Source organism: Pterocles gutturalis, unplaced genomic scaffold (genome assembly GCF_000699245.1).
Source record: "Pterocles gutturalis isolate BGI_N339 unplaced genomic scaffold, ASM69924v1 scaffold25540, whole genome shotgun sequence".
NCBI lineage: Eukaryota > Metazoa > Chordata > Aves > Pterocliformes > Pteroclidae > Pterocles > Pterocles gutturalis.
Genome location: NW_010146614.1, coordinates 6385 through 32473, shown reverse-complemented (window position 1 = coordinate 32473; position 26089 = coordinate 6385). Strand labels below are relative to the sequence as shown.

Here is a 26089-nt window from a genome sequence, read left to right as displayed (position 1 = left end):
CATAAGGAAATTACTCAGCATATTTTGTGTATAAAAGTAGCCCTAGCTGGTCAGTGTTCTTTCCTTCTCTTCTGCTGACTCTGGCAAAAAAAAATAAACCTCTTTCCAAGGATCTGTTGCTCTACTTTTTGATCAAATATTTTGACAAGCAGTATGTGCTTTTCTTTTAGAAGTGTCTAGAATTTTCTTTGGACAGGATTGCCAAGTTTAAATACTGATTATTATTATTATTATTTTAAATTTAAGGAACCTCCCTGCAAAACCAGCAGAAGAAGCTCAGAAACACAGACAACAGTACGAAGAAATGGTGGTTCAAGCAAAAAAAAGAGGTGATGGAATTTCTTGTCTTCAGAGGAGAGAATAAAGTTAAGGGGTATTTCTAAACCTGAAATGCACTTGTATCAGTCTGTTGCGCTTAACGTGAGGGATCTGTACCTCCCCTCAAAGAAGAATCAATCCAGAGAAGAGAGAGGGATGACAGTAGTTTAATTAAAAAGCCCCATGCCAAGCTGAAAAAAAAAAACAATCCTAGAATCCAGCAGGAAAGAATTTTTTTAATTTGTAACTCTTAAATAATTGAGTGGCATCTGTTTTGGGTTTAAAAATTTACTAATATATTGAAGGAGATTATCAGTCAAATCAATGAAGATTGGATTTATTTAGAGAACTACAGGGTATTTGATAGTGTCATGTTGGGAACAACCTGTTGAGGCTGTAGTACATAAATACATAATTTTACACGTAGGGAAATGTGTGTAGTTATGTTCATTTGATAACCTATCTCCCACCTAAAATTTACAACTTTCCCAAAGTTTTGTTCATAATTTCTTGTCTGACATTGTTCACAGAAGTGTTTCAGCAACACTGTACCATGCACATCAGGTAGAGTTGGCAGTTGTGGTTTCCTTCTGCTCATATTTCTGACCTTGTGGGTTTTCTAATAAAAACAATCATTGCAATAATAGGAAAATTGGACTCATAAAAGTTTTGTATCCAGTGAGAGGTACTGGAAATATTTTTTTTTCCAGCTGCCTGGACCCCTGAGCCATATGAAACAGTGGAAAGATTATATGAACACAGGACTTGCTTTCTGCAGTTGACATATTAATAAAAGTGTCCTCTTGTGGTTTTGAACATCACACACCTGCCAGTGAGGTTCTAACTTCATGTGACTCCCATGTTTGTATATCCACTTAACGTGTAGTAGTCCAAAATAATTTCTCTGGTCTTTGCGCATAGGGTAGATGTTTTGGGAGAAGTGGGATGATGCTCAGGTTAGGCAATGCGCCCTTGTGCTGTCTTCACTGGACTGGAGTATGTCATTCTGTCCAGATAAATACCCTGACAAACCCGTTTTCCCTAGAGCCGCTCCAGATGAACAGCTTTGCAGAGTGGCATATTGTGTAGAGGTCAGGAAATCAAAGAGTGTAAACACCCTCTTCTTGTTTAGAGAAAAGTTCAAAGCCTGCATTTAGGCGGGCTTACAAAGAGCTCGTATCAAAGCTGAAAGTATTATGAGGCAGTTGGTATGGTTCTGCTCGGGTGCAGCTTCTGTGGGGCTTTAGAGTGGACTCATCAGATTGTATTTGTTCGTTACAAAGACATTGTTCATGGTACTGCTCTTCTTTGGTTAGTTTTCCTTGCCAGGTCAGTACCTTCCCATATTGTGGACAGTGTGTATGTGCATGCCTAAGTCCTGTATTTCCAGTGTGCTGCTATAAAGAGTGTTGGCCTGCATTTGTTAAATCGCATGTCTAACAAATTTGCCAGTGAAAAAACAATTGATGATGCAAGAAGAAATACTGAGTGATAATGGAAAAATGTAAAATATGTTTAAACTGAACATGAAAAATGTTTTCTTTTTAATGAACTGGTGAGGCTGCACCTTGAATACAGTGTTCAGTTTTGGGTCCCTCACCACAAGAAGGACATTGAGGTGCTGGAGCAGGTCCAGAGAAGGGCGATGAAGCCGCTGAAGGGTCTGGAGCACAGGTCTTACAAGGAGTGGCTGAGGGAGCTGGGGGTGTTCAGTCTAGAGAAGAGGAGGCTGAGAGGAGACCTTATCACTCTCTACAACTACCTGAAAGGAGGGTGTAGTGAGGTGGGTGCTGGCCTCTTCTCTAAAGTAACAAGTGACAGGACAAGAGGAAATGGCCTCAAGTTGCACCAGGGGAGGTTTAGGCTGGATATTAGAAAAAATTTCTTCACTGAAAGAGTGGTCAGACATTGGAACAGGCTGCCCAGGGAAGTGGTGGAGTCACCATCCCTGGAGGTGTTCAAGAAATGTGTAGATGTGGTGCTTAGGGACATGGTTTAGTGAGTTAGGTGGTGTTGGGTTTATGGTTGGACTTGATGATCCTTGAGGTCTTTTCCAACCTTAATGATTCTATGAACTGGAGGTTTCCAGTATATGTATATTTGTGATGTATGGCATTTAGATTAACAATATGCTAAGTAGCATCAGAAATGTGGCTTTTGTGATTTCCTGACAATATATCTAAATCATAATGTATAAAGGCAACACGTAAGAGTGAAACCAAAATACAAAATTTGTATTATTTTAGTCTGTATTTTTTGAGTCTGATATTAAAAAGGGGCAGGGCTTCATTAGGAAATACTCTGACCTGGCCTCTTAGGTGGGGCTGTGCTGTCAGAGATGCTAATTCAAGTTGCTAATGTGGACAGATTTGAAGGGTCAAAGGAGCCATATGTTATCCCTTTGTCCCATCCATCAAAAATGAGCCTTATGCATTGTTCCACTTTGTTCTTTCTTCACATTTGGCATTGCTGCTTAGCTTGCTATATGTCTGGGAAAGTTTTAGAATTTGAACAGTGCGCTGTACATTTAGGCAAATATAGTGTGCTTTTACATGGCTGTATAGGCATGACTAGCTAACTCTGAATATTTGGTTTCTGGTTTTATTAAGTAAAAAAGGAAATTGCTTTTCTGCAGAGCTTAAGGAAGCCCAGAAGAGAAAGAAACAACTGGAAGAACGCTGTAAACTGGAAGACAGCATCGGCAACGCTGTTCTAACTTGGAACAATGAAATCTTGCCCAACTGGGAAACTATGTAAGACAGTATGTTATACTGAGTTTTAATTAAAATTACTGAGTCTGTATCCTGAAGAGAAGTTACAAAGTTAGCAAGTATAATTTTAAATGGTCTTGGAAGCTTTTCTTTGAAAGTCACTTTTGGACAGCTACAAAGAAAATGAACAGCATGTTTCCTTATTTCTACGAGGTGTCTGGAAGTGATGCAGTTCTAATTCTTATTATTTGTCTTTAATGGAGGTTCAGGATATTTAGATACTGTGAAACTTTGAGGAACGATCTGTGGTACAGAACATAAAAGCACCACGCATAATCCTTGAGCACCATGCATTTATTGGAAATGATCTTTCCTTGACTACTTGAGCTGTTGATGTTGTACTTCAATCTACATCTGATATGAAGTGTATGGTATTATGAAGCCTCTTTAATTACAGAGTGGTGTACCTGCTGAGATAATCAAGTGATGGAAAAGAGAAGTGGGGAAAAAGTTCTTTTAGCACTTAATTTTTTTTTTTTTTTTAATATTTCGTACAAAGACACAGCACAGGCAGTTGGTAAGCTACCTTCACTGTCTGGTTTTTCATGGACTTGACTAGCCATCTTAAAAAAAACGGGGCCCTCCCAGTGTAACCACTACCACAACAACATAAACCAACCTGCACAGAACTCGCAATTGCAATTTGCTTAATCATGGAATTCAGTTGTCCTGAGAGTATACGTTAAAAATATGGACAGTGTTTGTTGGAAATTGCATTTCTGGAGAACTGAAGTAATAAGTATAAGGAAATCGTAGATTTCCATGTCTGACTTTAGTATTTGAAGATGCATCTGTTATGGCTGCTGTAAAAATAAGGACACCTTTTCTTGTGTTGGTTTATAAATCCAGAAGTTCCCTAATGTATTCACTATTTTACATTTTAGATCAGAATCTTTTAGACAAAGGGATTGTTGTGTTTTTTGTCACTTCCACAAACTTTCATTGGTGCTTAGGTGCTATTGAGTTTCTCCTTCTGGGCTTTCAGATTGATGAACATCAGCTGCAGCCATTTCAAAGCCTGTGTTCTGTTAAAATGTCTTTCATGCTCCTACCTAAAAGTTATTAATTGTTGCGACTTAATGCATTTTTCTGGAGGGCTAGAGCTGCAAAGCTGGGTAGGAAACTGCATGTGTCACTTGCGCAGCAGGGTGATGACAGAGGGGAGGGGGGTAGACTTCCATAACTTGTTTTTGTATTTAATCTTAATGGAGATGTACATGGTACCCCTGTCCATGGCAGGGGGGGTGGAACTAGATGATCTTTAAGGTCCTTTCCAACCCAAAGCAATCTAGGCTTCTGTGATTGTGTCCAGTCTTTAGCATGGACAGTGGCATATGTATGGATTTCCTTTTCATTTGTTTATTTCTGTCCCTTTTTTGGTCAAGTGTTGTTGCAATTATGGATATTGTAATTGCAGTGCTTCTGTCAAAGTAAACCATTAACTTGAAAGGGAGTAAGCTTTCCTTTACGGTTCAAAGCAAAGTAGTACTAAAGAATGGGTATGTGCAAATTGTGTTTGACTTCTTGGCCTGTTGATGTTCATTTTGGTTTGGATCCCTTCAGCAGTATACATCTGCAATTCAGCTGGAAATCAAGTATTTCTTAGGATAATCTGTTTTACTTTAAACAGGTGTTGTTCCCGTAAAGTTCGAGAGCTATGGTGGCAAGGCATTCCACCCAGTGTGAGAGGCAAAGTCTGGAGCTTGGCAATTGGCAACGAGTTAAACATCACCCATGGTGAGACTGTCGTTTTGTCTTACAAAGAGAAATAGTAAGGGGATAGTCTTGTATTTATTATGGTGTATCAGAACCTGAGGTGTGGGTGTGAGATGTAACTAGATGTTATCTAGTTACGCTTTTTTTGGTGGGGCTTTGACATGTTTTGTTCAAAAATATAGTGTCTTTTAATCTCGTAACTGCTCTAGGACTGCTGTTGTGAGTTGTTTCTGATTATTGCTGTCACTGTGTCTTCTTTGATGTTAGATGGAGATGGTCAGAATTAATGACTGGAGCCTTTTTTTTTCTTTTTGAAACTTGGAGTTGTTCTTAATTTTGTAATGCTTATAAGTGTGCATATAGTGTGCTTCCTTTGATTTAGAGCAAGACGTTAGGTTTGTGAGAGAGTAAAATACCCCTGGGAAAAATATGTGCTTTTGTTTATGTGTGTGTTTGTGAAAATAGAAATAGTGTGCTGCTTCAGAATACAGAAAAACACGGAAATGTGGTAGATAGCCTGTACTGCTGTCTTGTGCTCCTTTTCTGTGCTTGGCGTAGTTACCTTGGGTGTGGTTCTTACATGGAATTTTCTAGATTTATCCCAATTATCCATTCAGATTATAATTTTGAACACCAGTGCTCTGCAAGAAAAGTAAATGCTTGAACATAAAATGCAACTTGTGCCTAGATTGCCTTTCCTTTTCACTTAAATTATAGGTCAGTGGAACAAGCCTTTCAGAACCATAACCTACTTAGAAATTCAACTGCTATGTTAGAGATACTGTTATTGGTAATGATAGGGCAGCATTGGTGGTATTGTAGGCAGGTAGTACCTGACATTGGACATGAGCATATACAAATGGTGGACTTGGTTTTCTCTGTTTTTCTTTTTGCAGAACTTTATGATATTTGCCTGGCTCGTGCCAAAGAGAAATGGCGATCACTTAGAACAGGAGGGGCTGAAGTAGACTATGAAGGTAGGTTTTTTTGTGAAGGATTTATGCTGTGTGACAAAGTAAAAGAGATTTTGTAAAATTATTCCTTAAAATCACAGATTTTAAACAAAAAATAAAATCAACTATTAAGATGCCTCTGATAAAAAGAAGGCTTCTTTTTGTGGAAGCAAGAAGCAGCTGTATTCTTTCTTCTCAGTGAAACTATAGTCTCTTACAGAATACTCTTGTTCATTTTTCTTTACAAACTGTCTCTAGGTACAGTTCTTATTTGATGCTAATTTGTAGGAAAGGTAGGAAAGTTTGAGGATTATAATTTTAATTGCAACACTAAAATACTTTTCTGCATCTGTAGTTTCACAATTGAAACTCAAATTATAGCAAAAAATTGCATTTTAGTCCCTTATTGCAGCTTTGAGTCCATCTCTTGGGTGTGTTTCAGAGAGCAGCAATTTATTTTTGCAGATGAAGTGATTTGAGTTTTACTAGTTGATTGAAAGAGTTGTCATTTTGAGAGAATATAAAACTACAGCAGATGCTTAAAATTGCTTTTGGTAAGTAATTATGCTGAGCAGAAAAAGGAGGACATACATTCTGGCATTTGTCAACGGAAAAATATTTTTGATTGGAAATCCCCTACTTTCTTCCCTTTAAGATTGTCTGCATCTTAAATAAGATGACATCTAGTACATTTCCAGCTTCCTCTTGCACTTTATTTTCTGGAGTTTATATGCTCATGTGGTTAGTGTAAGCGTTGGCTAATGACTCTTGTTTTCTGATTGCTCAATAAGTAGCAGTAGGTAATTCCCAGCTATACTTATCCGAACAGACAAAATACAAATAAAACTTCTTGATATCAGAAAGAAAACTAATACTTCAGAAATTTACTTTGTATGAGATCTGTTTTAGTTATGGAGTGTATTGCAGTGTCCATGATCTTTAACAACACATATGAAATGTAAATCAACATGATTTTGGAAGGAGAGCTGACAGTAGTAGAGATAGGTGGCATCCATCAAATGCTTTTGCTTTAGGACTTCTCCCTCCCCCCACAACCTTTCCACAGAGGCAGGTATTTCAGGAGCCACTGGGAAGCCTTGTTCAGGGTGAGGGATCACAGGTTAACAGGCTCTGACTGTCTAATGTCTTGTCAGTGGATACTAGTAAAGTGCCTGCCCTGCCTTGACCTGCGTCTTTCCCCAAATCACTTTGAAACATGTTGAGGGACAGTGTGCACTGTAGGGTTGCTTTGAGTCAGGACATAGTTGCTTCTTAGCCTTTGTGCTGACTTCTGGAAATTGCCCTGTCTATACCCTTATTCCCTAGCATTCACATAGAAATAAATGAACTGTGCAAAAGCTAACCCTTATTGGTCTAGTGGGGAAGAATGTACATTGATCCATGCAATAAATGCAGTAACTTTGGCTTTTGTAGATGCTGGATTTTCTGCAGCTGACAGAGAAGCAAGCTTGGAATTAATAAAACTGGATATCTCAAGAACGTTTCCTAATCTCTGTATATTCCAGCAAGTAAGCAATGTTAACTTCTGTTTTGACTACTCAGAGAAATTAAGTTTACGTAATTGTGTTTGTCCCTTGGTTGTAACGGTCCATTGACTTCAAATCTGAAGGAGCAGACATGTTGAGAGTTCCTGAAGATTTTGGAAAACTGTAAGTAATCTAGAAAAGAGTAATCTCAAGGCACTATGCATTTGGAAGAGGGGAAAAAAAACAATCTGTTGGCTAATCATCATGATTCATCTAGCCCAGTTCATGCTGGTTTCTGTTGGATTAAGTGATGCGGGTGAGTATTTCCAAGTCAGTGAATCAACACTGCTGGGTTGCAAATACACGGTGAGAGAGCAGAGCTCAAGCGAGCAATATTTGGTAGCCTTTTTTTGGTTCCATGCAAGACCAATTTAAAAATGTATGGTTTTGGTGTGCTTTAATGCATCCTTTTAACCAGATATTTTGTTGTTCCATACACAAATTTCAGCAGCCCTGTTAAAAGTTTAGATAGTGATAAATGAGCATTTTTGGGTGAAAAACTTTGCCCTTTGGAAATTCTCAGCCTATTACAGGGCTTAGTGTAAGATATCGCAACTGTAATAGTCAACCATATGAAATTCTTTTTAGCTATGCATGTCATTCTTGATATGCTCTGTGTGTGTATTATGGCATATTGTTGGTTTTTTAACTATTTTCTTTGTGGTTGAATTCTGCCTCTAGTCCAATAAACAATTAAGTAGTTCTCATTAGTGTTCTGCTTTCTTGGCACTATTGTCAAAGTGCTGCTAAGCTATAAGGAATCTCTTCCACTTACATTCCTCTTGCATAAGGATTTAATATGTACTTGATGTATTGGATGAAGTTGTAATGAATGTAGTATGGAGGGCTGTTTCATACTTCTAAAGCCAAAATTATTTTGAAAGACTTGTGGCTGTTCAAAGCTGCATAGGGAAATAATGTGTCCTTTATCAGAAGCAATACATACTTTCTTGTAGCACCAAAGGGTTTTTGACATTTGTTATATACTCAGATGTATTGTGTTGTTTTTGTTTAATTATAGGGTGGTCCTTACCATGACACCTTGCACAGTATTTTAGGAGCCTATACTTGTTACAGACCTGATGTAGGCTATGTAAGTGAAGAAAATTTTTTTTGGGGGGGTCGGGAGGGAGATCAAGGGGGAGGGAGGATTGTGTTAATCAGTCCTTTGTAGACCAGTATTGAATGATTTTGTGAAGTACTTGTGGGGTTCCTGTGTGCTTTCTTGTGTTCCACTACATGCTAGAGAAGTGTATATAATGATTCTGTTGCTAGATTTAAGCTTTTAAACAGGTTAAGTAATTGGAAAACTCAAAAGTACATATTTGTAGTGCTTGAAAATTGGAGTCAAAAGAGAAGATGTAGTTAAATTGGTCCTTTGAAATGTGTGCTGTTCTTAATGGCAGTCTTACTGAGACTATTCTGTTGAGTTGAGTATCTTACTCCTCTTGATACACATTTCTTTGCCTTAGTACTGTGAACTTCTGGAGCAGTCTTTAAAGCAATGCCCATCAAGGCTACGTGAGCTCCCTCAAAGTATTTGAAGTGGTGATTATGAGGGGACTGAGTGGATTTCAGATACTTTGTTTAGTCTTTTTTTTCAGAGGAGGGATATATATAGGAGCTTATTCTTTGTTCGGGAGCAGTTGTTTTAGAGAAGGCAAATGTAGAAAGATAACTTTCCTCTTCTGTGAGTAGCATGCGATGCTTGGCAAAACTGCTGAACACGACTGCTGGGTAACTAGAAAAAGCGCAGATCAGGTGGCATGCATCATTTGGCATGGATCCTGTTGTTGTGTTGGGAAGGAGCTTGTTCCTCAGGTTTGCAGGAAGGACTGTCACACCTTGGTCCACGTGACTCTGCAGAGGCAGCACTACACCCTCTCTGTGAGCAAGCTTTGCCTAGATTCAGCATTGATTCCGTACCGTACTTTGTAGAAAAATGCGACATCATGAGCTTATGATGAAACATGGGTTTAATCTTAAAATGGTAGTGCTTGTCAGGTGAGTCACTGCAGTTTGCAGTTGTCTGTAGCTGGCAGTAATTGGTTGAAAAAGGAAAGAGCAGGCTTTGTCTCCAGTGTCCTAGTCCAGCTTTCCACAAATAAGGGTATCTATGACCCATCCTTAAGAGAAGAAGAATTACATAGAAACAGCTTGTTCCTCAAAAAAGTCATCTGCCTGTTTGAAAGTGCTGTCATCCTAGCCTGTCTTAGGAGTGAGCCTTTGAAAGGAGGCAACATGGGGATCATTAGCTTCCATACTCTGAACATTCAATACCAAAGGGTTGTGTGGGTTACAAAATCCTGCCCTTCCAAACATTCCACAAAATTCAGCAGTTTGGCGAGTGTGTTAAACACTAGTGATTGCAAGGACAAAATGAGGCAGTATTCTTGGAAGGATACAGGTATTGCTGAATGGTAACACTTCTCCTTTCTTCAGGTACAGGGCATGTCATTCATAGCAGCAGTATTGATCTTGAACTTGGATACTGCAGATGCCTTCATTGCTTTTTCTAACCTATTAAATAAACCCTGTCAGATGGCGTTTTTCCGTGTGGACCATGGCCTTGTAAGTATGGAAGAAAACTGTAATCTACATGTTGTATGAAAGTCTTAAAAAAACTTCAAAACAAATTGATGGGCTCAGTAGTCTGGAAAGTAAGTCAGAGCTTATTTTAAAGCAACATGCTTGATAAACAAAAAAAACCCCAATGTACACACTCCCTCACACACTCCCTCAAAAAAAAAAAACAAAGGAAACCCCACCCCACTAACCTTTTCAACAGGCAGGTGAATGAAATTGTTCAGCTGCTGTTTTATGAGGCTAAGAGAATAGTTATGAGAACATTAGTGTAGGTGTTTTTCAAATTGAGCACTGTAGTTGAAAGCTGAAAACACCTTAAAATTAGATGTGTCTTGAAGGTGCTTTTTATCCCAAACTAATAGATTGCTCTAAATGGATTGTTGCAGGGAGAACCAGGTTTCCCATCTCTTATTGTAGCAGCTATATTTGAAAAGGAGTCTGGAGGAATCAGATGAGCAGACCCCTCCAGTCTTCCATGGGAGCTGGTTACCTGGTTCTCTCTGGAGTCTCTCTTTGTGAGCATGTACACTGGGTGTGTACGCTATGTGTACCATAGCAAAATAAGACACATCCCCTGAAATGTGTTTTTAATTTACTTTAAAAGTATTTTTATTTGTAAAATATTGGCATTCTGTATTTCTTTCTCACCTTTTAATACTATGAAAATAGGATCTGCTTGTCAAGAGTTCAAATGGGAGAAATAAAGCAAGGGAATGGATGACATCAACAACAATCAGTTTTGTTGCTTCAACAGTAAGACACTAGGGATCCTATCAGTATTTCCTGCTGGAAGAGCAATATGTAATTCCTTCTTGCAGCCCTTGAATCTCAATAGTTGTAAATGCTCATGGGGAGATGTCCCACAGCGTGGACAGCATTGCCAGAAGCAGTATCAGTCGTCTCCATTACTCTACTTGGAAAAAGAGGGCATGCTCATGCATTTAGTATATAAATGTGGTTCTTGTGAAGATGATTTTGGAATTACATTTGCTAGAATAAGGTTTTTTGGTTTTTGTTTTTGTTTTGTTTTTTTTCCCCTAGCTGAAATAGTGGGTTTTGGTATGCTCTTGGATAGTGCCATTTCATTCTGTTAGCCTGGCTAAATAGAGGCTACGTGATAAATGAATGCTTACAGAAGAGTAATTAAAATATTGTGAAATTACGAAGCTATGATTCACACCGCAAGGAAAACTTAGTTTTCAGAGTAGTGAGACATAAAGTGAGACAGTTTTGGCTTCCTGTGGTCAATATACTGATCTGCTGTCTACCCTCATCATTTGTGTCAGTTTTACAGCTTGATAATTGAATGCTGATTTTTCTTAACGTATAATAAATTAAAAAAATAAAACCAGCATAAATTAGTTGTGGAAATTATAGTCTTTTATAGTGATTTATCTTGATTTCTTTTGTTGGCTACATTTTCATTAAACTAGATTTTTATTTAATTACTACTAAGTAAATGTCCTGTTGAATGTCAATTTGATGGAGATAAATGCTTGAACTGTTTCATTTCTAATAGAGCTGCCTGCGTTACTGTCAATAGATGTGATTGTAGGAGTTACGTGTAAGATCCCTTCTCTAAAGTACTTTTGAAACACTTTAGTAGAACTCTCCTACTGTGATGCTAGCATGTAAACAGATAATTTTGGAGGTAGGACTGTCTGTTACATTACATGCTTCTTTCTTTATACTCACAGATCTCATGCAGTGCTTGGATTTCATGCATTTAAAAATCCATGTTGGGAAGCTGTTTCACTTGTACAGTTCTCTAAAGTGGGTTTCTGGATTTCTGGTGTCATGTTTGCAGGGAAGCTGTCTCTCAGTAACTTGATGGTTCGGAGATTTACATGACTTAGTATGGCCATTTCTGTAGCATACGCCCGTCTCTGATTGGCTTTTAAACCTTACACTCTTAGTGACTACCAGGCTCAATTTTTTATTTGCCGCTCTTAACGAAGGAAGTCCAGCATCTGTCACTTCATTCAGATGAAACGGAAAAATTTCTGTAAGGACAACTGGGAAAACTAGGAAACTGGGAAACAAATCTGTCATCCTTTAAAAGGATTTTTTTTAAAAGTCTCTTCTTTCCCCTTTGCTGTCATGGTGTTTTGGGGAGAAGCACGCTGATGCAACTCATACTTTGAAGAAATCATAGCCGTTCTTTATTGCTTTTATTGGGATGTTGTACTTAAAATTACTAAATCATTCAAGGACTCTGCTTAACTTTTCTCCCTATAGTATTAAGAGGACAGGGTAGGTGGGAGAGCTAAAAAGCCTTTTTTTGTTTTTAACTCTTACTTGAATTGGAAGATTTTTCTATGCCCTCTGTTATGAAATTTGACCTAAGTATTCAAATTTAAAAATAACATGAAAGTCTTTGTGTTAAAGGCAGTACAGTTCAGGGGTTACAGTATCAGATAGGAGTTGTAATTGGTTTCTCTTGCATAGATATTTTATCTTGATCTCTGGCTTTTCTGTGTGAACTTCATCTCTCCCTCTTTGCAATAGAAATGCTATTATTTTATTTTAAAATGCACGGTATAAAGAAGCCTTGGTGTTAGAATGTGATTTATGATTGAAGCCAACTGGATGCTTCACTCTTGCTATGGACTATTAAATTATTTTAATTTCATATTTCATTTTATAATCCATTGGGCCTTGGTTTTAATTCAGTGTAATATTAAATTACTGCTGCAAGTGTAAAGCACCATTCTGTTATTATCATTCTTTAGAGAAATCAGCAAATAACTTATCTCCTGCTGGTATTTTTCTTTCCAAAGGAAACTGGCCAAGGCCCAAAACAATAATTATATTGTTTATTATAAGAACAGTATATACAGTGGATCTTAAACTCTGTGTGCTTGCAGATGTTATCCTGTATGTAAATATTTAGCTCTTTGTTGTATCATGTAACTCATACAATCCTGTTTTTGAAGAGCATTAATCCAACAACAGCTAATACATTTAAGCCTATTAATACACCTAACTGCTTTTTTCTTCCCATTATATTTTCCCAGATGTTGACTTACTTTGCCGCATTTGAGGTATTCTTTGAAGAAAATCTGCCAAAGTTATTTGCTCACTTCAAAAAAAATAACTTAACTCCAGACATCTATCTTATTGATTGGTAAGACATTGAAAGTATAATTAATGTGCACAGTAGACTATAGCTTCATGTCAGTATTCATGACAGAAACTGGAGTGCTTTTACCTGATTTAGCATGCTTTTAAGATAAAGGCTTCATCTTTTGTTCAGTGCTTGAGTTTGTGAATCCAGATCATTCCCACATACTTCTGTGATGTTTAATGTTTGCCTAATCTTTATTGTTGTACTTCTGTTGAGTTTGAAGCTTATTTTTAAATACAGCCGTGTTGCAGTGTTTATCCATATTTAGTCCTTATTTGGGATTAATCTTCTGAGAAAATCTGTTAGTTTTTCTGCTTTATGTGCTGGTGTGTACCGGGTGTCCGGTGTGACAGGATTGCTAGTCTTGCGTTTGAAAGTTACAGTTTGTCCTCTTGCACAGAACAGGAAAGGGGTCATTAAAATATAGCATTTTTGTCCATACAACAAAAAGCTAGAAAATACAAAAGAGCAAACATGTAGACTTTTGGCAGGATGAACTATGGCTCCTGGGCAGTATCTCACCTGTATGTTAGGTGGTCCTTCATCCTACTTCAGGGATCCTAGTACAGGTTATTTAGAAGCTGCTCTTGACAAAGTCCAGTTGAATAGCTGAAGGGTATTAGCATGTTTTTAATTACTGCAGCTATTCCACTTAACAGACAGGCAATTACAAATTTTATTTGGTGAAACTGCCTTCCCTTTTAGTTCTAGTGTAGTTAGAACCTTTTTCCTTCCAGAGGAAAAACAACAAGGATCTTATCTGCCCTCCTGCCAAATTTCAGGGTGGTATAAGGCACTCCAGATTATTTGCATTTGTGCCTGTCAGACTTTGGTTTGAGGCAGCTAAAATGTCTCTTCTCAGCAAGCAAGACTTTGTTTCAGTTTTAGGATGATGTGAAATCCTTTCCGTGAAAAATTGGTTTGCCCTTAAATTGTTGACAGCTTCACTGGTTCTCAGCTATCTGACTAAACACCTTCAGTAAAAGATTAAATTCCCAATAGTAATGGCATTTTTTTCTGAGGTAAATAAGTTACTATTTTGGAAAATGTTTGTACTGTTAATGCAATTCTGCCTGAACCAAGCTTTTAATTCCCTGGTGATCGTTAAGACCTAGTTGTTAGCAGTGAACGTGTTGTTGATCCATTAGACAGAAAGCAATTTAAAGTAATTCAGTCCAATCCAACAGCTCAAAGTTTGAATGCATGAGTTTTCAGAGGATCATGGAATTGCTGGTGCATTGGAAGGGACCTCTGGAGATCATCTAGTCTAAACCCACTGCTCAAAGCAGGGTCAAGTAGAGCAGGTTGCTCAGGACCTTGTCCAGTCGGGTTTTGGATATCTCCAAGGAAGGAGACTCCACAACCTCTCCAGGCAACTCCGTTACAGTGTTCAACCACCCTCACAGTGAACAAGTTTTTTATTTTCTTATGTTTAGATGGAATTTCCAGTATTTCAGTTTGTGCCCGTTGGCTCTTGTCCTTTCACTGGATACAACTGGGAAGAGTCTGGCTCTGTCTTCTTTATGCCCTCCTATCAAGTATTTTTAAACATTTAGGTCCAAGCCATCTGTTCTCCCAGCTAAACATGACCAGCTTTCTCAGCCTCTCCCTGCGTATCAGATGCCCCAAGCCTTTAATCGTATTCACGGCAAGCTGGACTTGCTCCAGTGTATCCATCTCTCTCTTGTTCTGGGAAGCCCAGAGCTGGCTCACCAGTGCTGAGTAGAGAGGAGGGATGACGTGCCTTGACTTACTGGCAGTGCTGTTGCTAATGCAGCCCCGGAGTTTGTGGATGTTCTTTGCTGCAAAGGCACATTGCTGGCTTACATTCAACTTCTTGTCTGCCAGGACCTCCATGTCCTTTTCTGCAAAGCTGCTTTGCAGCCTGTTGGCTTCCCACGTGTATTGGTGCCAGGGCTTACTTCTTCCCCAGGTGCAGGACTTGGCATTTCCCATTGTGGGACTTCATGAGACTCATGTTGGCTCATTTCTCCAGTGTTTCAAGGTCTCTACGGAGCGGTGTATCAACCACACCGCCTAGTTTTGTATCATCTGCAAAACTTGCTGAGGGTACGATCTGACCCATCATCTAGGTCATAAATGATGACATTTAAAAGTATTGGATGTGTATCAAACTCTGCAGTACTCCAGCAGTGGATTGGCTTGAAGCTGTACTTCATGCCACGGATGACAACCTTCTGAGCTTGACAGTTCCAGCCAGTTTTCAGTCCACCTCACTGTCCATTTATCCAGTCCATACTTCATAAATTCATCAACAAGGGTTTTATGGGATGCAGTGTTGAAAACGTTGCTGACATCAAGATAAACGACATTGATTGCTCTCCCCTCATCCACCAAGCCAGTCATCTCATTGTAGAAGGCTGTCAGGTTGGTCAGGCATGATTTTGCTTTCATAAATCCGTACTGACTTTACCCAATCACCTTTTTGCCCATCATATGTTTCAAAATGATCTCCAGGGATTTTTCTTCCATTACCTTCCCAGGGATGGGGGGTGAGGCTGACCAGCCTGTAGTTCCACGGATCCTACTGCTTGAAGATAGGAGTGACATTTGTTTTCTTCTAGTCTTCAGGAACCTTCCCTGATCACTGGGACCTTTCAAAGATAGTTGAGAGTGGCCTCACAATGACAGTGGACAGCTTCCTTAGCACTCACCTATGTATCTCACCAGGTCACATGCACTCATTCGTGCCCAGTTTGTTTAGATGTTCCCTAATGTGATCCTCCTTGCACTAGGCTTTCCCACTGGTCTGGAGGACCTGGGATTCCTGAAGGTAAGTCTTCTCAGTAAGGCCAAGATGAAGAAGGCAGCGAGTACCACAGCCTTCTGCATGTACTTTCTCAGCAGGTTTCCTGCCCCATTCAGCAACAGGCTCATGTGTTCCTGAGTCTTCTTTTCTGCTGATGTACCTGTGGAAAGCCCTTCTCATTTTTCTTAACATCCATTGCTAGATTGGACTCCAGATGGGCTTTGGCTTTCCTGTCTGCTTCCCTGCATGCTCAATGTCTCTGTATTTCTCGAGGGTCAGCTACCCCTCCTTCAGCATCTTATATTCTTCCTTTTTATATTTGAGTTTTGTCAGGAGGTTCTTGTTCATCCATACAGGCCTTTTGCTACCTTTGCTTGAGTTCCTTGATTTTCATATGCCTCTTGCACAGAGGATAGTGTAACATGAGCTTTGTTTGACTTGGCTTTTACACTGGGATTAAATTTTAATGCAACATGAGTAGATGAATGAGGGGATGTGTAATGGATAGGCTAATTTATCCCAATATTTGATGAGATTTTTATGGCTGAGAATATTAAACTGAACTAGGTCTATGCATAGAGCAGGAAGATGCTAGAAAAAATACTGGAAAAGGATAGAAGGGAAGGAAGAGGGCAGAGGCTGGTATGTTCAATGATAAGAGGAAACGTTGAAATTATATCGCCTCAGAGAATGTTGTAAAAAGCCTGTGTGTGGAGGAAGGAATTGAATAAAAGAGATATCAAAATAGGAAGACTGTAAACATGGTGGAGAAAAAATGGATAGACAACATTAAAATCACCACGTTATCATCTTTTTAATGGATTACTAGTTTAATATGATGCTGTCATAAATAAAGTGCTTTTTTTTAATGTATGGGAGACTAAAAATGAGTGTCTTCATGGTGCAGGCATGTTAATGTTCACTCTTATCTAACTTTGAGCTTTTGGTTGTAAAGAAATCCTGAGGAACAGCACCAGAAATTGGAGATTTAGAAGAAAGACTGTTTTGATGAGAGGTTGAAGGTTTACATTGCCGTCAGCAATTTTGCTTTGATAGACTAGTCTTTATTGTATTTTCTTGAGTAAACATTTATGTGATTAGTTGTTCTCTCTGAGCACATTTATACGTTAAATAAAAAAAGAAAGAAAAAATTACTGACGTGAGCAAAGAACTGAAGTGTTGGAAGTCTGAGCGCATGGGGCACATCAGGCCTCCCTTTTGTTCCTTCTGTGGGTATTAAGAGGACATGAAATCAGCAACTTCTGTCATGAGTGCTTGTGGATGGTCCTTGTCAAGGTCTTTGTATGAATGGACTGACAGCCCTTAGCATTTCTTGTTGACTACCTGTATCCATATTAAAGCTGTTTATTTTAATCCCAAGGACAATTTGCTGCATTCCTTCTCATCCCTGGAGAGTCACGACACTATGATCTTGCACAGGAATGCAGGCTAGCTGAGGTGGTCCTGTGCAATCCTGTATTAAACTTCTTTTGCATTTGTCTTGAGCTAGACAGCTTGTCCCACTGTGTCTTTAATTTTGTTAAACAGTGGAGTTGGTATTTAACTGTGTAAGATGTAGGTATAATATTTAAATATACATATGTGTGTGTGCATACATATATATACTTTCTACTTTAAAATACTTTGGTACTGTAGGAAGCAGATTTAGATTTTTTTTTATTTTTCAAATGGCTCTTGGAAACGTAGCAAATTGGACTTTATACATGCTGTCCTTCCACTACTTGCAGGAAATAATGCTGAAAAGATGTAAGAAAAAATGAGGTGGGTCTGTGTTCTCACAAGTGAGTAACTATTAAAGCTAAGGACTTTGGAAAACATTGTTTATGGCTCATGGCTGACAGTGAATTTGCTGTAGCACAGATATCGCTCCATTAGAAACAGGGCTGTTTCCAGAAAGACAAGAATGTGATTTCAGTGTGTTTAAAGTCAGGGAAGAACATGGTACTGTGTCGCTCTGAGTAGTCAGACCTTTTGGTTGTAGGTAAAAATCTCTATGAAACAGCCTTGTTCTAACAACAGTACTTTTATTTAAGTGCATGTTTGTTCTGAGAGCCAAAGGGATGCCAGCCGCTATTCCAGTAGCTGGCATGGTTACTGTGCAGGCATGTGTGCAGTAAATCCCTGTTGCTGCCAGCTCTGGGAGGGCTCCAGTAGCTTGTGCTGCACAGACCCGTTGCTGGGAAAAATTCCTGCTCCCGGGAAAACTTTCCGGCCCCCCCTGCCACAATTACGGTGGAATCAACTAGTCTCCTTTGTGCTGCTTGCTGTAACCAGTGCCGCAGGGAATGGCAGTAAAATTGATATGCTTAGATCATTTGTTGAAGGGATACGTTCCAAGAAAAAGAAGTGCTGTGCATCTGAATGGGCCCAGCTATGCAGGTGGGGCAATGCTGCTTTGGGTTTTCTTGGCACAGGGAGGGGAGCCCCCTAAACTCCAGTTCAGTTCCACCACTGCCTTCTGTGTTTGGAAAATGCTGAGGACTTAAGAATTTAATTAAAAGGTACAGTGGCACGATTATCAGCAGATACTCGCCAGAAGTAAGGCATCTCTTAAAAAGGACCCATGTGCTTCAAGCCCAAACTCCAACTGATAAATCTCACTGTAAGAATTCAAAAGCTAGACAGGTTTTTACTTTTTTTTGAAGAATATAAAGGGAATCAAGTGTGAGAGGGCTGTAAAGAGCAATATGCAGTCAGGTTCACGTCTGAATAGCCCAGTTCTGGCTTCTCGGCGCTGTCAGCTGATGTACCACGGGCTCTTGTGAGCAGAGCAGAATGTGGATTTGCAAAGGACACGCGCTGTTTATTTATGGCCTGCTGCTGCTATGTGAACACCTCTTCATCCCTACTCAGAAAAATTATTTTGGCAATAATTATAGCCAAGGGCTTGATTTGTACTGATGGATTGATCAGTGGTTCTTTAGTATGGCATCGACTGTGCTCTGTGAACACTAACTTTCTATTGGCACCGTTTGCTTGTTATGATAAATGTCCCAGCTCAAGCTGATGCTTTAAATCCATGTCTCCTTTCCAAAGAAAAAATGAACTGCAATTCTGTCCAAAGGTTTCTGGCGACATCCACATTTTTTGAATTGGAGTTGTTAAACAGACTCCAAAACATCCCAGTCTGCAGCCCAGTTCAAGTGTGCTCATCCTTATGTCACTGCAGGTTAGCGTGGAATCAAGTGAAACATTGCATTGCTGAAATGTTAGGGCTTTTTGGGTGCTTCTGACTGGTTGGAAACTGCTCATGAAGTTACACAGTATTTGTATTCTATTGATACATTTTAGAATGCTGTCAGATTTGATGAGTGCTAAGTAGTTGCTCTGTTGCAGTCAGTATAGTATAATACTCAATACTTTTTATTTCCCTCATAAGGGACAAAATGCTTCCACTTTTTTTTTTTCAACTGTAATGATTTTAAAATTGTAGCAAGTAAATTGTTACCAACAGGCTTATTGCAATAACTCTAAAGGTGTTAATGAGAATAGAGATGCCACTATACAATAAAGTAATGCATGAACACTATGAAAGATGCAATCTTTGTCTCAAAGCAGATGTAGTTGAAATTGATGCAAAAGGTAATAACTAAAAATTAGCACAAGGAGCCAGGAGAGAGGATCCAAGAATAAGTTTAAAAGATGAATTAGTTCATCAGTTTCTACAGCTGAAATCAGAAGTTGCAGAAATATTTTTGTGCTGTTACAGACATGGGAAGAGAATGTGTAGTGCAAGAATATGTAAGATCTGATTTGCGTCAGCATTGTTGTGCATGAGTTGTCAATCCAAAATCCAGCATAGCTGTCTTCAGTGCTGTTGCTAATGATAGCTTATGAAGACCTTTTAATTAAAAAAGAAAGAAAAGAGGGGGGGAAAAAAAGGAACAAAAGAAAGAAAACATAGAGCCTGTGATTATCATGGTAACAGTGCTTTCTTGTTAACATTATGGTTGTACGCTTTCCCTGTGAGGAGCAAACCAGCCAGGATTTCATGCATCTACCTCAAAAAGTACACTTTCATCTTAAGCAGGGCTGAGAGGAGCAGGAGCTTCTGGTGCTTCAGGTTTTTTTCCCCTCCTCCAAACAGATAGCGGCCAGTAGCCTACACGTACGTTACGCTGACACTGGATATCTCTGTGCTAGCTGTTTCACCTGGGACTTCTAGTGAGTTGGAAGGGCGCTGCAGGCAGAAAATCATCCCGCAGTACAGCACGAGCAGATCATGTGCAAGTAGCGTGCTGGTGCTGCTGAGAGACACTGCTGTAACTCTTTTTAGTCTAGCAGCTGCGTTATTACGATAATGCATTTCAGCTGGGTTTCAGACTAGTAGCTCAGATGTTTAATAAAAAAAAGTCTTTCAGCAGTAAATGTTTGAAGGCAGCAAATGCTGTATCTGTTCTTAGCAGTAATGATTCCTACTGTTGTTTCATTCCTTATTCTAGGGGGCCCAGTCTTCTCTTTTTACGACTTGATGCATTTAATTCCGTGCTAGTATTAATGAAAGTTAATTGCCTTGTGAATTTCCTGCAAAGTGCATTTCCTTCCAAATTATTAAAAGATCAATGTCAAATACCTTATTTGATGTGACAGCTTTTTTGATGCAAGTCTTTTCCTATGAAAAGTAGTGTTCTAATAAATAGTTCTGACTGTTCCTTCTGACAGTTAATGTTCTGTGTAGTTGCAGATCTAATACACGTGGGTTATTCCAGTTAGCTCTGAATCATGACAGAATGATAGCTTTTGTAAATAAAAGCAGATTAAAAAAAAAAAAAGGCATTGTTACTTATCTTTAACCAGGACAAATTTCTGGCTGAGTGTTTGTGTGCTACTTGGAGACCAGGAAAGGACTTGGTTGGATTGCTTCCTATTACACTGTTCTTTTTAAATGGAAAAGCTGTTGCTGTTTCCTGTGTGTGTGTGTGTATAGACTTAATTCTGCTGTGTAAGTATTCCATAGCAAGACACTTTATATGGCAGGGGGTGCACAAAACTGTTTTTTTTTATATGTCAGTTTCGGCACAAAAATGTTTAAAGAGTGTACAAAGTCTGCAACGCATGATCAGCCAGTGACCCAAACAGGGGGCTCTTACCATGCTGTTCTTGCACATTCGTGTGTGTATGTAACATTAATATATGAACAACAGTGTGTTTTTCATCCAAGACTCTACCTCTTATTTGCTTATTTTTATATTTCTAATTTAGCTTTTTGGAGAGGAAAATCTAAATGATTTCTACTTGTTATAAAAACATTGCAATGAGATGTAAAAATAGAAAAAAGTAAAAACCTAAGGATCCTAAACTTACAATTTACTTCTCACCTGTATTTGTGCAAATGGTTTAGTCTCATCGTGCTGCTTGTAAAATGAATGTATTTTCCCGTTTTCCTAAAGAATGCACAGAGAAGCTGGATACTTGATGACACATCATTCAAATAATCGTGTCTAGTAAAAAGCAGATACTGTAGAAAACCTTTGATTATTAGAGTTTGCTGTGAAAATAAATACATTCATATCCTATACTGATATATGTGTGTGTATGTATATATATCTGTTCCATTTTATTTTTTTAAATGTAACTCCAAATTTCCTAAATAACAAATTGGAGGGGTTGGGAGGAATCTTAAACGCAAGAGAACTACTGTTCGATTCAACATACTTGAAAAGAAATTTTGTGTTAAAAGATGTGAAAAGGTTTATTTAAATCTGAGGCTTTGCTGACCTCTGCTGGAGACAGAATTATTTGCAGTTTAATGGAGATCTTTTACGCAGTGCATCTGTGGAGAAGTGTGCTCTCTCTAAATTCTGGAGGAAAAAAATTACTGTAACTCTTTTCCCTTATGTACTATTACACAATTCCAGGAAATTTCATTCTCTTCACTTGCTGTTATGACGTTAGTGGTAATGAAAACTGCTCTGCTTTGTAGTGAAGTGTTGGATAAGGGAGGGAGTAGGGAGCATCTTAGTGTTCCTGGCTGCAAGGCTATCAGCATTTTGATAAAGGAAGAAATGTGCTCTTGGCAGTTAATGAAAATGCATTTTTTGCAACTGGGAGGAGGTTCTTGCTTCTGCTGTTACCTTCACTCTTTGGAGACAGCATCTGTTCAAACACCCTGAGCCATCATCATATGATCTCTGGACATCTTGCCTGTTTCTCTCAACTCACTAGAGTTTAAGCTGACCTTTCCTCCAAAACTCGTGCTATTATTACTTTGTCGGTCAATCAAGTGTGGAACACAGAGTTAATTTTACCAATCTCCTTCATCCAATGCACAGAATTCCCCTGCACTATGTCTTAAGGTCCTGCTTTTTTGTGTTCTCGCAGTTAAAACTGCATCAATTCTCAACTCTGAAGTAATGATTAAATATGCCTTTGCCATCTGTGGCCAGTGCATGTCCATCATAAAACCTTGTATATTGTTTCCTGTGGTGTGATCTGAGAAAATTGAACTTGGAGATCCAGTCTTATAGCAAGGTGCATTAATGTTTGTACAATTTTATATTGTTTCATGTATTGGTATGCTGCAACTAGTAGAAGTACTTTTGAAATAAAAAAAAAGAAATACTCAGTTATAAATACTTGAGAAGCATCAAACTTTCTGATGATCAGTCTGTGTACTTCTGTGAATATCTAAGACATTTTGATCATCCAATAACTGTGAAAATTTTACTCTGTTTTTCAGGATATTCACATTGTACAGCAAATCTTTGCCACTGGACTTAGCATGTCGTGTCTGGGATGTGTTCTGTCGTGATGGAGAAGAGTTCTTATTCCGTACAGCCCTGGGAATATTAAAACTTTTTGAAGATATTTTGACCAAAATGGACTTCATTCATATAGCCCAGTTTTTAACAAAGCTACCAGAGGACTTGCCTTCAGAAGAATTCTTCACGTCTATTGCTGCCATTCAGATGCAAAGTAGAAACAAAAAGTGGGCTCAGGTAAAGTGGATGTTAATCTTTGATAACAGATGATTGTAGTGTAGCCATGAAAATGGGGTTTTGCAACATCAGGAAGAATGTTTTAGCAAGGCTAGTGTTTGATTTTGCAGGTAGGTAGAAATACGTAGCTCCATGCTTTTAGCATACATTCAGGTACATGGATTTCTTGAGCTCACTCTCCTCTGGAAAAGGAGAGCTCAGTCAACATTCAAAATGGAAATATTGAGTGGAGTTGATGAAGTAAAGTATCATACAGCTCTTAAAATTTATTAATTGCAAAGGCTGCTGGCAACATTACGACTTGATACTTAAAAGCAGAAATTCACTCATTGGGAGAGAATGATAATTTGTCAGGACACATTATCATACAGTCATCATCTTAATATTCTTGAGGATCTATTTTGCCTAATTTTGGGCTGTACAGAAGTGATTGCATCTCTGACCTCTTTATTGGAGTTTAGCACTGAAGCCTTTATTTCAGAAATTGTGTCCCATCACTGCAATTTCAACTAAATTCCAGTTTAAAGAGAAAAGATGGAAGTGTGTTATTTGAATGCAGAAATCCTTACGTGACTGTAACAGCCATTCATGCTGGAGAGTTAGGTCAAATGTACTTTATAGTGTTTGGAGTGGAAATTAGTGGGTTTTGGGTTTTTTCCTTTCTTCAAAGCAGTAATACAGTTGCCTTCATGAGTCGTGCTGTGATAGAGCTCTGCCCATTTTATCCAAATTCTTTTTTGCAGTGAAACTGAAAGGTGATGTTAAACATAGTGGTTACAACAGTTCAGCTGCAAAAGGGAGTTTATGGTTCTTTCCTGGAACAGTAGTCTGCCTGCAGATGCCAGTGACTGCCAGCTTGCTATTTGAGATGAGAATTTCTAACCTTCACAGTAGGAGTAGACTAGCCTTCTGAGCCTTGTTGTGTGTATAAGGGGGAGCGCAACCTGTGCTGCTCTTAGCACTTCCTCCCTGACACAGCTTTCCTCACAGCTTAGTTTGCGTTTCCTTTCTGGTTTTGGTCATAAGTTGCTAGTACAGATCCAGCTTTTTGAGAAGTCTGTCTGCAGTTGGGATGCTTCCTAGCTAGGTAATTTTCTGACTGTGACTGCTATTTACTGTAGCATCCAGGTATTTGAAATACCTTTTCAAATTAGCAACATTAATGTCAAGAGTGATGGATGCACCAATTTTAAGATGAACTCTTAGGTGGACTGACTGACCAGGCGCACTAGTTGCCAGAGAGTGCAGAGTGCTCTTGAGCTTAGAAAAGTCAGCTTTGTGTTTTCATCTCTAGCATCATCTGGTTGGTTACAGTATTTGTACTGCATAAGCAGGCAGCAGAGCTTGAGGAACTACTTCTTTGTAGGAGTATATTTGACTGTAGAACTCAGAAGTCAAATTCAGCTGCACACCTCAGCAGTAGGTGTACTTGGAACTCAGCAAAACACCCACTGAATCTTTCACCTCGCTGTACCGTAGTAATTATGGTCTTGTTATCCTGTGAGTCACATTCTGACCTGATGCTGTTGAGAGATGATGTATGTAGGACCTCATCTAAAATGTCATGGGCTGCTTATGAAGCCGGTTCCCACAGTCCTAGCTCCCTCATCAGATGGGCTGGTGTATGTTTTCCATCTCAGTCCATTTTCCCTTGGTCACTTACAATGTTATCAGGAAACTAAAGACTTAAAGTGAGTTCTGGTAAATCGTGGACATAGCACTTCTGGTAACAAGGACTCTGGTTATCAACAGGAAACCTGCAAGCTCTCTTTTTCTTCTGTAATTGCCTACAAAGAACTCCAGGACCTTGTGCCAATACAGCCTTAGATTGAAATGTCAGTGGCTGTTGTTACACCTGCTGCTTTGTCATCAACAGAGAGGAACAGAGATAGTAGAGCCAACTAGACTCTTGGCTTAGCGTGTCTGTAACCTGTATGGTTCAAATCTGAGCTCCATGAAGTTTTCCATTTGATTGAGTAGTTGATTTACCCTGAATCTCTATGAAGAGGACCTCACTGAAATGTCTCCAATTTTAAAAGCTGCTGAACAGCCAGCCAGCTGTGGCTCTGTTCAGACCCATGTTGAACCCTTACTGCAACAGCTGTGGACGCTTTTGCATTGAAGCACAGACAGTGTTGTGTGGTTGTCCTGGGAGTGATGTCCTGTTAATTCTGATGGTGCAGAAAGAAAAAATAAGGTTGCTTGCTCATAGCTGTAATTCTTTGATTTGAAATGCCTCTCGGTACATTCAGTTCCAGGGTGATTCTTGGGGATGCTGCTGGACTTCTTCAGCAGTGATTAACTATAGGGGAGGGAGCGCATTAAGCAGCATAAAGAACTGGCTATTATTGTGCCCTCTAAATTGTGCATTGGCTATTGGGAAATACAAATTTTCAGTGTGGATACAAATGTGGACTTGTTGCTTCCGAAAAAGATGTAAGCAGATCTAGAGACAGTGACATGCTCTAGGCAAGCACCAGTCAGCGATAAGGTAATTCTGTCCCGAAGTCTTGGATAATGTCGTACTGCTCAGGCTGCTCACGTGGGATGTTTTCAGATAGTCCATTTATCTTGAGAATTGTAACTTCCCCCCAGACAACATCCTTTAATAGTGCTAGACTTATGTAATCTGGGTAGGAATCTCATCTCTGGGCTTCAGAACTATGTGTTTGGGGGAGATTGAGTTTAAACCTCTGTTAAATTGATTTGTATTTATCGTGCCACAGGGACTTATGGGAGAGGTCTCCATCAGTGGAGAGGTTCTCTAAATTTGATTACATTTAATAGTTAAAATAGCGTTGCTCAGAGATAATTAAATTGGAAACTCTTCAGACAGTGATTTATTAAGTCACTTTTTAAATCTAATCCTTTTCTCTTTCTCATTCCTTGAAATGTCTAGATACTGGCTGCTCTGCAGAAAGATAACCGGGAAATGGAAAAAGGAAGTCCTTCTCTCAAACATTAAAATTATGGTTGTCTCCAGTGGCTCACAGGAAAAGAGCTAAAGTGGCAAAAGCATTGAGTACTGTTTGACATGTATGAGCCTGTAAATCAAAGTGTTATTTTGGGGGAAAGGGGGGGAAGGAAGGCAGGAAATCGGGGAACAAAACCTTTATAAATGAAACCTAGGCTTAGCCTTAAACTTTTAGTGGAATGAGCATTTGCTGTGGACAGCGTTACACATTCTGTACTTCTGATGATGGCAGTGAAAGTAAACAATATTAAGGGGATTTTTTTGAAGTTTGTATTTTCTTTGATGGTTTAAGAGACTGGGCACTCAGCAATGCTGGATGCTTTGAAAGCAATTCCCCAGTTTCTTTCTTAGGCAGGATATATTTCCCA

At 39.0% G+C, this 26089-nt stretch overlaps 1 protein-coding gene across 1 annotated transcript; it reads left to right on the top strand.

Moving 5' to 3' along the window:
* Positions 1 to 236: 236 nt before the first annotated feature.
* Positions 237 to 25812, top strand: TBC1D14 (TBC1 domain family, member 14). The gene is made up of 10 exons (XM_010085814.1): positions 237 to 329; positions 2954 to 3071; positions 4720 to 4826; positions 5702 to 5782; positions 7193 to 7287; positions 8327 to 8398; positions 9748 to 9876; positions 12909 to 13018; positions 22489 to 22747; positions 25647 to 25812. Exons 1-10 carry the CDS (start codon positions 305 to 307, stop codon positions 25710 to 25712), a joined length of 1062 nt encoding a protein of 353 aa, XP_010084116.1. The 5' UTR covers positions 237 to 304; the 3' UTR covers positions 25713 to 25812.
* The last annotated feature ends 277 nt before the right edge of the window (positions 25813 to 26089 follow it).

Coding starts and splice junctions, on each gene's coding strand:
- TBC1D14 (XM_010085814.1), top strand. CDS start 305: ATGGTGGTTCAAGCAAAAAAAAGAG. Junction 3,072..4,719: donor TTGCCCAACTGGGAAACTAT/GTAAGACAGTAT, acceptor TACTTTAAACAG/GTGTTGTTCCCGTAAAGTTC. Junction 8,399..9,747: donor ACAGACCTGATGTAGGCTAT/GTAAGTGAAGAA, acceptor TCCTTTCTTCAG/GTACAGGGCATGTCATTCAT.